Source organism: Mus musculus, chromosome 2 (genome assembly GCF_000001635.26).
Source record: "Mus musculus strain C57BL/6J chromosome 2, GRCm38.p6 C57BL/6J".
In the NCBI taxonomy this organism is placed as follows: Eukaryota; Metazoa; Chordata; class Mammalia; order Rodentia; family Muridae; genus Mus; species Mus musculus.
The window spans coordinates 16,004,294-16,017,986 of record NC_000068.7 but is presented as its reverse complement, the minus strand read 5'-3'; the positions used below and the strand labels follow the sequence as shown (position 1 = coordinate 16,017,986).

Genomic DNA, 13,693 nt, shown 5'->3' with positions numbered 1-13,693 from the left:
CACCCACACTGGGAGCTCTAAGTCTAAGCTTGATGGTTGCTAATTTGCAATTGAATGGAGTACCTGTACTTCTCCAAAGAAGCTTTTTTTACTGTTGCTTTTCACTGTCTCAACTTTGTTTTTCAAGCAAGTCAGTCAACACCCTTCAGCCTGACTGCAACAGGGGTGCAGCCTTGCCTCCAACAGTGTAGGTGGCAGTTATTAATCTTCATGAGGAAGCATTCTAAGTACATATTGTGGTTTTTGGTCTGAATTGGGAATAAGGTGTGCTAATGAGGGCCGGACAGTCAAAGACAGGCACCTAGATCTTGGAACCATACCAATCTAAGACAGAGGTAAATGCCAAAATGCCGTGGCTGTTGATAACACACCACAGAGCCATGTTTTGTGTGAAATATAACACAAACAGGCTTCATGTAGCCTCCAAGACAGAATTGGATGGTTCGGGAAGATCGAAGATTTCCTAAGACAGGCGCAGCAGCCAGACACCATAATTCCCACCCAGTACTATAGAGCATAAATAAATTTTATGCCTCAGTCCAGCTTTTTTTTAAAAAATATTAATAATAACAGGGGGGGAATTGTAACCTGCCCCAGCCTGAAGCAGGCTAAGCCAGACCTTGACCTTGATGCCACTAAGGAGATTACCTAGGTTGGAGCCTTCTTCCCTAGATCACTCTATTGTTCAGCCACTGCCACTGTTCCCCTTCAAGATACTGCTACCTGCTGGGAGGCCACTGAGCTATTCTGGAGAATACACCCTATCCTGCATGTCACCACCTGCAGCTGTTTCCAGGTTCCAAGGATGAATTGGCAGGAATGGGTCTCCCCCACCCCCACCACACCCCCCACCCTTTATAAGCGCATTTGCCATTAAATATTTGAGCTTTGATCAGGAAACTTGACTTAGCTCCATTTTTCTCTCGACCACCTAGTTCTCTCTCTTTCAGCTCCAGTCTGCCTCCCAGGTGTACCCCATTTCTTGTGAGCTGCACGTTGGCTTCCAACAGCTCCTCCTATAGTTTTACAGACCCGTTTAGCTCCTTGAGTACTTTCTCTAGCTCCTTCATTGGGGGCCCTCTGTTGCATCCAATAGATGACTGTGAGCATCCACTTCTATATTTGCCAGGCACTGGCATAGCCTCACAAGAGATAGCTATATCAAGGTCCTGTAAGCAAAACCGTTCTGGCATATGCAATAGTGTCTGGGTTTGGTGGTTATATATGGGATGGATCCCTGGGTGAGGCAGGCTTGGACTCTTTTTTTTCCTTGTCTGTTTGTTTTGCCCAATTCTGATGAATTGTTTTTTTTATCTTTTATTTTACTTTTATTTTATTATTATTCATTAGAAGTCTGTTTTCTAGTGAAAAACAAAAGAAGATTTGTTTGGGAAGGAGTGTGGGGAGGAACTAAGTGTAAGGGAAGGAGAAACTGTAATCAGGGTATTCTATGCAAAAACAAACAAACAAACACCTATTTTCAATAAATAAGGAGAAATATTCAAATGAGGGCAAACATAATGAAGCAGAAAATTCTCATATGGCCACTCCCAAAATACCAAACCAACTTATGACTCAATATAATATATTCAATGCATAATTTAATGTATAGAATTAGTTCTTATGGACCACTATACAATGAGTGACTTATTTACTACCAAGAAGAGGAAAATGAATCTCCAACAATGTAAACAACTGTAGCTCTCAGTTTTAATATAATTTAATTTAGCTTTAATAAGTGGGAGTCAGTAAAATTAAAGGCTACATTTTAATATTTCCAAAGGTCAGTTCATTCCATGCATTTCTCTAAATGTTATTTATTCTGATACTCATAATAAGTTATGTATTTAATTGAAAGGAATTCAACTTTAGCACTTGCAAAGCATCTACAGAGCCATTAATATACATAACAGTGAATCAAACTTGAAAAACTTGTATGTCATCACCTATCTGCCTGTGAGGGCTCTTTACCGATGTGAAGAAAATTTTTCAAGTTTTTTTTTGAGGAACATTGCCTGTGTAATTGACACCACATTCCTTTTTGTATAAACTTAAATGCCCCTTTTCAGTAGCTCATCAAAGTTGGAGTAACATTTGTCTTATGAGTATGTAGTTGACTTTAGTTTCTTCATTTGTATATCTTTTTGTATATCTTCAATACCTCAACTGTGAGAAATGTAAAATGATGTAAGACAATCTGAAAGTAATGCAAAGAGAAAATATTCACCATTTACATTTGGATAATGCAAATATGAAGTATTTTTTTATGTTTGTAAGTCTATTTATATTGTGCACACACTCACACACACATACACACACCATAAACATTCTCCATTTGTAATTTACAAGTAAATGGTAGTAAACTCATTGATTGTATTTGTTATGATTTAAAATGAAAATAGGGAAATTCATTATGAAAAACTTGAATCATAAAAAAATCAAAGAATGTTGAATTTCAGTATAATGTTCTTTCTACTTGAAGTTTTCATAATAGAAATAGTTAGCTATTCAGTTCTTTGTTTCTACCACATATTATGTACAGAAATTCATAGAAGAATTTGATATTTACATATATATTTTCAATGTATATCCTAAACTAAGAAAGACCATTTAATATTGGTAGAGTTTATATTAGATTTTCTACTTGTTACAATCCTGAGTCAGGTGAGAAGACAGTCTCAGTGAAAGACTGCCTACTTTGGGTTGGCCTTTGGGGACATCTGTGGAAGATTGTCCAAATTAAGTTAATTTGTGTCATCAATTTAAGTTAAATTACTTTGAATAACTTAAATTCAGAATAGCCAGTCCAGTGTGGGCAGAACCATTTTGGGCAGGGCATCCTAAATTGTATAGCATAGACTAACTAGCAGAAGACTCAGCAAGAATTCATTCACCCTTCTGTTCTTCACTGTGAATGTGATATGACCAGCTCTCTCTAGCTCTTGCTGGCTTGGATTCCCCACAGTGATGAGCTGTAACCTGGATTTATTAGCTACAATGATTTTCTCACCTAATTTTTTTTTAGAATATTTTGCAATAGCATCAGAAATAAAATTAGAATAGTATGAGAGACTTTTATTTGAACCCTAAAGTGATTTCTTCCTACTCAATTATATATGTCAATGGCATCATGCTCAAACTATTGTTCCTTTAAATTTTACACAAATAAGCCCAACTTTCTATTGTATATTAATGATTCTTAAGTTATCTACTCACTATACCTTGTATGGCAAAATTGTAAATTCAAAAATGTTTTAGAGCACTATTTTAGAACCTTATTAGAATTAATTCCTTAGAAATAGTGCCATGTTTTGGTTCATTTAAAAGTTCATAGACCCGGGCATGGTGGCACACGCCTTTAATCCCAGCACTTGGGAGGTAGAGGCAGGCAGATTTCTGAGTTTGAGAGCAGCCTGGTCTACAAAATGAGTTCCAGGACCGCCAGAGCTATACAGAGAAACCCTGTCTCGAAAAACCAACCAACCAAACAAACAAAAAAGTACATAGAAATAGTGTTAGAAAATATAATAATTTAAATAAGAGACATCCTTGGTCAGAATAATTTATTTGATATCAGAATTATAATACTGTAGCATCCATAGTGCAGTTTTAAAATTTGGCATTAATATTAAAATATTATATTTTTAATATTAATTATTATGTTATATTATTATATGGTGCTCAGAGGAACCTGCCCGGAACCCTCAAGACACAGGAAAGTAGGAGCTGTTTGGGACAGGAATCTTCCAGTCTCTGTCTGCGACCAGAGACCAGAGCTGATCCTGTGCCACAGAGCTACATACACAAATAACATCAGGAGAGAGCTAGTCTCCCAGGAGTGCCTACACATCTGTGAAAAGAGATAAGACCACTACTTCTCTTCAAATTCCTGGCCCAAGAGGGACCTTCACAGAGCCATCAGGACACAGGACAAAGGATGAACTGGTAAGAGAAACCTTCTGGTCTAGGTCTATACCCCAGACCTGACTCTGTGCCACAGCTCTCCATACCCAAAATACTCCCAGAGAGAGCTGGTCTCCCAGGAGTACTGACACACAGGCTTGCAGGAGGGACAAGCCAAAGTCAGAGAAAACAATGCCAGTTAAGCCAGAGATAAACAGATGGCAAAATGCAAGCTCAAGAACATAACTAAAAGAAACCAAGGCTACTTGGCATCATCAGAACCCAGTTTTCCCACAACAGTGAACCCTAGTTATCTCAACATACCAGAAAAGCAAGACTATGATTTAAATAACATCTCATGAATCTGATAGAGGAATTTAAGAGGACATAAACAACTCCCTTAAAGAAATACAAGAGAATACAGGCAAACAGGTAGAGGCCCTTAAAGAGGAAACACAAAAATCCCTTAAATTTTAGGAAAGAACTAAAAACAGGTGAAGGAATTGAACAAAACCATCTAGGATCTAAAAATGAAAATAGAAACAATGAAGAAACCACAAAGGGAGACAACTCTGGAGATAGAAAATCTAGAAAAGAGACCAGGAGTAGTACATGCAAGCATCACTAACAGAATACAAGAGATAGAAGAGAGAATCTCAGGGGCAGAAGATACCAAAGAAAACATTGACATTAAAGTCAAAGAAAATACAAAATGCAAAAAGCTCCTTAACCCAAAACATCCAGGAAATCCAGGACACAATGAGAAGATGAAACCTAAGGAAAATAGATATAGATGAGAATGAAGATTTTCAACTTAAAGGGCCAGTAAATATCTTCAACAAAAATTATAGAAGAAAACTTTCCTAACCTAAAGAAAAAGATGCCCACAAACATATAAGAAGCTTACAGAACACCAAATAGTTTGGACCAGAAAAGAAATTCCTCGTATCACATAATAATTAAAACACCAAACATACTAAACAAAGAAAGAATATTAAAAGCAGTAAGAGAAAAAGTTCAAGTAACATATAAAGGCAGAATTACACCAGATTTCTCCCCAGAGACTATGAAAGCTAGAAGATACTGGGCAGATATCATGCAGACTCTAAGAGAACACAAATGACTACCAAGATTACTATACACAGCAAAACTCTCAAATACCATACAGGGAGAAACCAAGATATTCCATGACAAATCTAAATTTACATAATATTTTTCCTTGAATTCAGCACTACAAAGGAAAATAGATGGAAAAAGGCAAGCCAACTAGGGAAACTACACCCTATAAAGAACAAGAAAGTAAGCTTCTTTCAACAAACCCAAAAGAAGAAAACCACAAAAACATAAAAATAACATCAATAATAACAGGGGCAACAATTACTATTCCATAATATCTCTTAACATCAAAGGACTCAATTACCCAATAAAAAGACAAACAGACTGGATATGTAACCTTGACCCAACATATTGCTGAATACAGAAAATGCACCTCAGTGTCAAAGAGAAACTCTACCTCTGAGTAAAGGGGTGGGAAACAATTTTCCAAGAAAATGGTCCCAAGAAACAAATGGGAGTAGCCATTCTAATATTAGATAAAACCAACTTTCAAGCAAAACTCATCAAAAAAGATAAGGAAAGTCACTTTCTACTCATCAAAGGAAAAAATCTACCAAGAAGAATTTTCAATTCTGGAGCACTATGTTCCAAATACAAGGGTGCCCACATTTATAATAGAAACTTTACTAAAGCTAAAAGCACACATTGTATCTCACACAGTGATTGTGGGGTACTTCAACACCCCACTCTCATCAATGGTCAGAGAAACACAAACTAAACTAACAAATTTGGACCAAATGGATTTAAAAGATATCTATAGACATGACAACAGAGACTGAGGAAATCTAAAAAATAATCAGATCCTACTCCAAAAGCATATACTGAACAAAACTGGAAAATCTGGATGAAATGGACAAGTTTCTAGAAAGATACCAGATACCAAAATTAAATCAGGATCAGATAAATGATCTAAATAGTCCCATATTCCCTAAAGAAATAAAAATAGTCATCAATACTCTCCCAGTTGAAAAAAACCCCAGGACCAGACAGGTTTAGTGCAGAGTTCTATCATATCTTCAAAAGAAACCTAATAGAATATTTCATCCTAAATCAAAAGAATATACCTTTTTCTCAGCACCATATGGTACACTCTCCAAAACTGACTATATATTCAGTCCCAATTCAGATCTCAACAGATATAAATTGAAATAATCCCATGTCTCCTATCAGAACCTATGGATTAAGGTTGGTCTTCAATAGCAAGAAAAACAAGAGAAAGCCCACATACATATGGTAGCTCAACAATGCTATACTCAATGGTAATTTGGTCAAAGAAAACAATAAATTAAAGACCGTTTCGAATTTAAAGAGAATGAAGATACAACATATTTAAACTTATGGGACATAATGAAAGCAGACCTAAGAGGAACACTCATAGCACTGAGTGCCTCCAAAAAGAAACAGGAGAGAGCATACACTAGTAGTTTAACAGCATACCTGAGAGCTCTAGAACAAAAAGAAGCAAATACACCCAAGAAGAGTAGATGCAGGAAATAATCAAACTCAGGGCTGAAATCAAACAAATAGAAACAAAAAGAACTATACAAAGAATCAACCAATCCAGGAGCTGGTTCTTTGAGAAAACCAACAAGATTGATAAACCCTTAGCTGGACTAACCAGAGGGCACAGAGACAGTACCCAAATTAACAAAATCAGAAATGAAAATGGAGATATAACAACAGAAACCAAGGAAATCTAAAAAATCATCAAATCCTACTCCAAAAGCATATATTAAACAAAACTGGAAACTCTGGATGAAATGGACACATTTCTAGAAAGATACCAGGTACCAAAGTTAAATCAGGATCAGATAAATGATCTAAACAGTCCCATACTCCCTAAAAAAATAAAAACAGTCATTAATAGTCTCCCAATCAAAAAAAGCCCAGGACCAGATAGATTTAGTGCAGAGTTCTATCACACCTTCAAAGGAGACCTAATACGAATACTCCTCAAACTATTCCACAAAGTAAAATAGAAGGAATTCTACAAAACTCATTCTATGAAGCAACAATTACTCTGATAGCTAAACCACACGAGGAACCAACAAAGAAAGATAACTTTAGGCAAATTTCCCTTATGAATATCGATGCAAAAATACTCAATAAAATTATCACAAACCGAATTCAAGAACACATCAAAACCATTATCCATCATGATCAAGTAGACTTTATCCCAGGGATGCTGGGTCGATTCAATATACGGAAATCCATCAACGTAATTCATTATATATATATATATATATCCAAAAAAAAAAAAAAACCTGACATGATAATCTCAGCATTTGACAAAATTCAACACTCCTTCATGATAAAAGTCTTGGAAAGATCAAGAATTCAAGGCTCATACCTAAACATAGTAAAAGCAATATACAGCAAACCAGTAGCAAATATCAAATTAAATGGAGAGCAACTTTGAAGAAATCCCACTAGAATCAGGGACTAGGCAAGGCTGCCCACTCTCTCCCTACCTATTTAACATAGTCCGTGAAGTCCTAGCCAGAGCAATTAGACAACAAAAGGAGATCAAGGGGATATAATTTGGAAAGGAAGAAGTCAAAATGTCACTATTTGCAGATCATATGATAGTATACTTAATTGACTCCAAAAATTCTACCAGAGAACCCCTAAACCTGAAAAACAACTTCAGCAAAGAGCCTGGATATAAAACTAACTCAAACATATCAGTGACCTTCCACTACTCAAATAATAAACAGGCTGAGAAAGAAATTAGGGAAACAACACCCTTCACAATAGTCACAAATAATATAAAATACTTTGGTGTGACTCTAAGTGACTGAAAGATCTGTATGACAAGAACTTCAAGTCCCTGAAGAAAAAAAATTAAAGAAGATCTCAGAAGATGGAAAGATCTCTCATGCTCATCGATTTACAGGATTAATATAGAAAAGAATGGCCACCTTGTTGAAAGCAATCTACAGATTCAATGTAATCCCCATTAGATTTCCAACTCAATTCTTCATATAGTTAGAAAGAGCAATTTGCAAATTCATCTGGAATAACAAAAAACCTAGGATAGTGAAAACTCTTCTCATTAATAAAATAACAGTAATCACCATCCCTGACCTCAAGGATACTGGTGATTGTTGGACAATAATATGATTAATTTCAGTATACTCTATATTTAAAATGAATCAAATGAAAAGATTCTGTTATGCTTATTTTACAAAAATATTAAGAAATAAGGAACACAGCTGCATGGTAATAGATAGTGGCACAGACTTTTAATTCCAGTACCCTGGAGGCAGAGACAGTTGAATCTTTGTGCATTCCAGGCCAGCCTGGTCTACAGAATGAGTTTCAGGACAAGCAGGGTTACACAGAGAAACCCTATCTAAATGTCCCACCCCAAAGTTAGAAGTAGTAAACCCAAGTAAATGTGTAAAGGGAAAAGATGAGTGCTGGCATAGACTCACGGTCATATTAGCTCTAAAGACTGAAAATGATGATGAGTTAAGCACACCAAACAATACTGGTCTTTAAAACAAGAAAAACTAACAATAATGATACTTCGCTAATTAACTTCTAATGATACTTTGCTATACTTATAGGTTGGTACTTTATCCTGCCATCTCACTCCCTCCTGCAGCAGATGGGCACAAATAGAGAGACTCAATGCCAGACATTACACACACACACACACACACACACACACACACACACACAATTACAGAGAGATGATGGTTTTTCTTTTATTTTAGTATAATTTATTTTGTTACTGTTTTTTCTTTAAGAGCAAACTACGAAAAAGAGAAAGACATCGATGGCAAGACAATCACCATTGTTTCTCATCTCCTTATGGTACAGGGCATATTCACATGTATACTTCCTTTTTTTAATTAGGTATTTTCTTCATTTACATTTCCAATGCTATCCCAAAAGTCCCCCATATCCTCCCCCCCCCCCACTCCCCTACCCACCCACTCCCACTTCTTGGCCCTGACATTCCCCTATGCTGAGGCATATAAAGTTTGCAAGACCAATGGGGCTCTCTTTCAAATGATGGCCGATTAGGCCATCTTTTGATACATATGCAGCTAGAGACACGAGCTCCGGGGAGTACTGGTTAGTTCATGTTGTTGTTCCACCTATAGGGTTGCAGACCCCTTCAGCTCCCTGGGTACTTTCTCTAGCTCCTACATTGGGAGCCCTGTGATCCATCCAATAGCTGACTGTGAGCATCCACTTCTGTGTTTGCTAGACCCCAGCATAGTCTCACAAGAGACAGCTATATCTGGGTCCTTTTAGCAAAATCTTGCTAGTGTATGCAATGGTGTCAACATTTGGAGGCTGATTATGGGATGGATCCCCGGGTATGGCAGTCTCTAGATGGCCCATCCTTTCTCTCAGCTCCAAACTTTGTCTCTGTAACTCCTTCCATGGGTATTTTGTTTCCAAATCTAAGAAGGGGCAAAGTGTCTACACTTTGGTCTTCGTTCTTCTTGAGTTTCATGTGTTTTGCAAATTTTATCTTGTATCTTGGGTATTATACTTCTTTTATCTATTTATGTCCAGACTAGACTTCATTTGCTTGGCAATCAGAATGGGTTGCAGGTGATATCTGGGACATGTACAGTTAAACTAAATGAGCTTTGGTTAGATTTCCTGTGGCTCTGCAATGGAGGATTCTAGGAGGGTCAGCTTTGATAGAAGTCAGTAAAATGACCCTTCTGTCCTGTATGGTGGTCATGTTATATGAGTGCAAGTTACCTCTGGAGGATGAAATTCCCGCTGAATTAAGACAGAGAAAGCAGAGTACTAGCTGTTCAAGTGCAAAGAAAAAGAATCTATCACAGAGTTGATTGTCCAGTTCCATGAAGTCACACCAGTTATTCTAACTACCAAGTTGATTTGTCAACTCACAAAGTGACGAGATATACAGGTGCTGCCTGGACCACTAACTTTTGGGGTAGCATATTTGCAGCAAGCTAGAATTGCAATAAACACACTGTATGATTTCAAGACTCTGTGTGGATGTGCTCAAGCTCAAGCTCAATGGCAGATTTTCTGTAGATCAAGCACAAGGCCCTGATTTTAATCCTAATCACTGTGAAACCAAACAAGGTTCTCTTTGGAGGCAGACATAGAAATATATGCCAGATATTCTAGAATTCCAGAAGGTAAAGGCATAATGATTCAGCTTATTTTCTGATCTGGCCTATTTTCGAGCACCTGTTCCACAGGGGAGGTGATGGGATTTGTTTCAGTAAAAAGATGCACATAACATATACTTTTAAATTACAAACTTGTTTTATCTTCCACACTTCAAAGTACTGAATTGAAAAAATGAGGTGAACCTCATAGTCTCACAATCTAATGCAACAGAGTTAACAAAATGTGCTTACTTTTCACTTTTAGTGTTTTTTCCATTTTATCTATAAATCAACCACATTTGAAAGAGGGATGGCAAAGACAATCTAGTTGATAAAGCTAATGTATAATGTAGACAGCTGGTTTCTTGTTTTGTACTTCAGACTTCTCTGATCTAGTTCTACACGCACATATGATGGTGATGCCTAGTAGTTGATTTCATGGAGTTTTCTTTATAAAGTAAAAACGGATGAGAGGGCTACTTTTTTTGGATATTCTTGCAGAACAGTTGGATAAAATGTTTTGCAGTCTAAATTTAATTTCTTGAATGGGCGGGCAATAACAATATTACTACTACTACTACTACTACTACTAGTAATAGTAGTATTAGTGATGGTAGTAGTAGTAGTAATCTTTGTCTCATATTTATGATAGTGCATATATTCATGTGTATGTGTGTGTGTGTGTGTGTGTGTGTGTGTGTGTGTGTGTGATTCTGCATGTTCCATGGCACTTGAGTGAAGGTGAGAGGGCAGTGTGGGTGCCCATGGTTTCATTTCACATGTTCGAATAAGAGTCCTGTGTTATTTTCTTCTATGTATTTCAGCTAGCTAACTCCTGTTTCTAAAGACACTTCTGTCTTTGCCTCCCATCTTTCCTTAGGAACACTAGGATGCAGACATGTCCTGAAATGGTCAAGTGTATGTGCATTCTGAAGAGTCAACCTCAGGTCCTCACACTTACATTGGAAGTGATTTAGGTTCTTAACCACTTGTCCAGCCCCCAAAAGAACATTTCTTCTGATCCATCAAAGCCATTAGAGAAGGCATGAGTTTAAAAGACCACACAGTGGCAGGCAGACGTACTCACCACAATGAGCTTCATCAGAAGTGTCAGAGCAGTCTGGCTTGTAGTCACAAACAAGGTGGGATGCGATGCACTTCTTGTCTTGGCACAAAAAATCTGTTTCTTCTGAACAAATATCAGTGGTTTCTCCAACTATGAAAGAAAAACCCAACATTGATTCAATATTGTCATAATATTGCCATACGGTTTAAGATAGATAACTGTTTCATAGATTTCCAATTTTTAAGTTGGTGATTTTTTAACAACTGCCCAAGGTAGACTTCTGGACAGCCACCTATCTTTTATTCAACCTCCAGTTATTTATCACATCATTCAATACCTGCATTTTCATTATATTAATTTGTTTTAAAGAAATTTGGCACATATAAACAATGCATACTGAACACTGTCACCATGCATCTTCCTACCAAGCCCGGCCTATAGCAATTCTATACTGGTTTGTGATCCTCTGCCATTAACCAGGGCAGTCTGCATGATAATTGGTTTGTAAATATCCATAGAAGCTTGATGGGCTCAGAAGTGAGTATAGAACTAAGAGCAGTGATTCCTTTTCTCCTAGAATCTATCAAAAGCCAATAATTCAGAGTAACAGGGCAGGCTGTATCTTTCAGCCTTTTAAAAGCTTATCATTTTTGTTTAAATAGATTAAAACTCCAGTTCATGGGTCAAACATCCTTTGTAGTTGTTGGATCAGACTAATTTATAGAACCTTTCCCCTAAGTTCTGCAGTTAAATTTTGCTCTCTGTCTAAATTTTTCAGTCTATGACATAAACTTTGTTTGCATCCTTTTCACAACAATTTCCTCCCCAACTGCAGGCTTTTCATTTGTGGGTCCTACAAAGGGTGCTGCTCAACCACAGACTCAAAGAAACAACATACTTTCTTTATCCCTTGTATTAGTCATCCTTCTCCTAGGTCTAATATTATTAATTTCATCTCTTCTAAGAGCTGTGTGATCTGGGTTATTTTCACTTTACTAAGAAATGTCCATAGATATCTCTACATTCAGCACTCTGGTGGAGTGGAAGTTTCCATTATATTTTACTGGGACTATGAAATCATTTAATATTTAGTTTTTAATTAATAAGTGCAAGTTATGATAATGGAAGTAATACTGGTTCCATTAAAGGGGAGTTAGTAGATGTTCATAGAATCATGAAAGTATTTATATTTTTCAATTTCCATTATAGACCTATAGAAAAATGATATATCATAGCTTCATAGTATCTTAAAATTATAAAACTATTTTTATATGGCATGTATCCCAGATGGGACAGTATCTATAGAAAAATTATATATCATAGCTTCATAGTATCTTAAAATTATAAAACTATTTTATGTGGCATGTATCCCAGGTGGGACAGTATCTGGATGCATTCCTTCAGTCTCTGCTTCACACTTTGCCTCTGTAACTCCTTCCATGGGTATTTTGTTCCCCCTTCTAAGAAGGATCGAAGTATCCACACTTTGGTCTTCCTTCTTCAAGAGTTTCACGTGCTTTGCAAATTGTATCCTGGGCATTTCGAGCTGCTGATCTAATACCCATTTATCAGTGAGTGCATATCATGTATGTTCTTTTGTGATTGGGTTACCTCACTCAGGTTGATATCCTCCAGGTCCATCCATTTGTCTAAGAATTTCATAAATTCATTGCTTTTAATAGCTGCCTAGTAGTCCACTGTGTAAATATACCACATTTTCTGTATCCATACTTCTGTTGAGGGACATCTGGGTTCTTTCCAGCTTCTGGCTATTAGAAATAAGGCTGCTATGAACATAGTAAAGCATGTGTCCTTATTATAAGTTGGAACATCTGGGTATATGCCCAGGAGAGGTATTGCTGGTTCCTCTGGGAGTATTATGTCCAATTTTCTGGAGAACTGCCAAAATGATATCCAGAGTGGTTGTACCAGCGTGCAACCCAGACAAGCTGGGTTGCAAGCTATTGTGGATGCCAACAATAGCTTGCTGACAGGAGCCTGATATAGCTGCCTCCTGAGAGGCTTTGCCAGTGCCTGACAAATATAGAAGTGGATGCTCACAGCAATCCATTGGACAGACCACAGGTTCCCCAATGAAGGCACTAGAGAAAGTATCCAAGGAGCTGAAGGGGATTGCAGCCCTCTAGGAGGAACAACAATATTAACTAACCAGTACCTCCAGAGCTCCCAGGGACCAAAGAAAACACATGGTGGGACTGCATGGCTCTAGTAGCAGAGGATGACCTAGTTGGTCATCAATGGGAGGAGAGGCCCTTGGTCCTGTGAAGGTTCTATGCCCCACTATAGGGGAATGCCAGGACCAGGAAGCAGGAGTGGGTGGGATGGTGGGGGTGGGGAATAGGGGGTTTTTCGGAGGGGAAACTAGAAAAGAGGACAATATTTGCAAAGTAAATAAAGAAATTATCACATAAAAAATAGAAAAAAGATTTTTAAATCGTCAATAACTTAATTAAGCTTATAAATAAATATCTTT

The 13,693-nt window shown here is 37.2% G+C and overlaps 1 protein-coding gene across 1 annotated transcript in view; it reads right to left on the bottom strand.

Moving 5' to 3' along the window:
* The window catches only part of Malrd1 (MAM and LDL receptor class A domain containing 1), a 729,079-nt gene that overhangs the window by 237,571 nt on the left and 477,815 nt on the right, over nucleotides 1–13,693 (bottom strand). Inside the window, exon 29 of the mRNA NM_001310455.1 lies at nucleotides 11,221–11,349. Coding sequence (NP_001297384.1) covers nucleotides 11,221–11,349 — 129 coding nt within the window. The remainder of the gene's footprint in view (nucleotides 1–11,220; nucleotides 11,350–13,693) is intronic.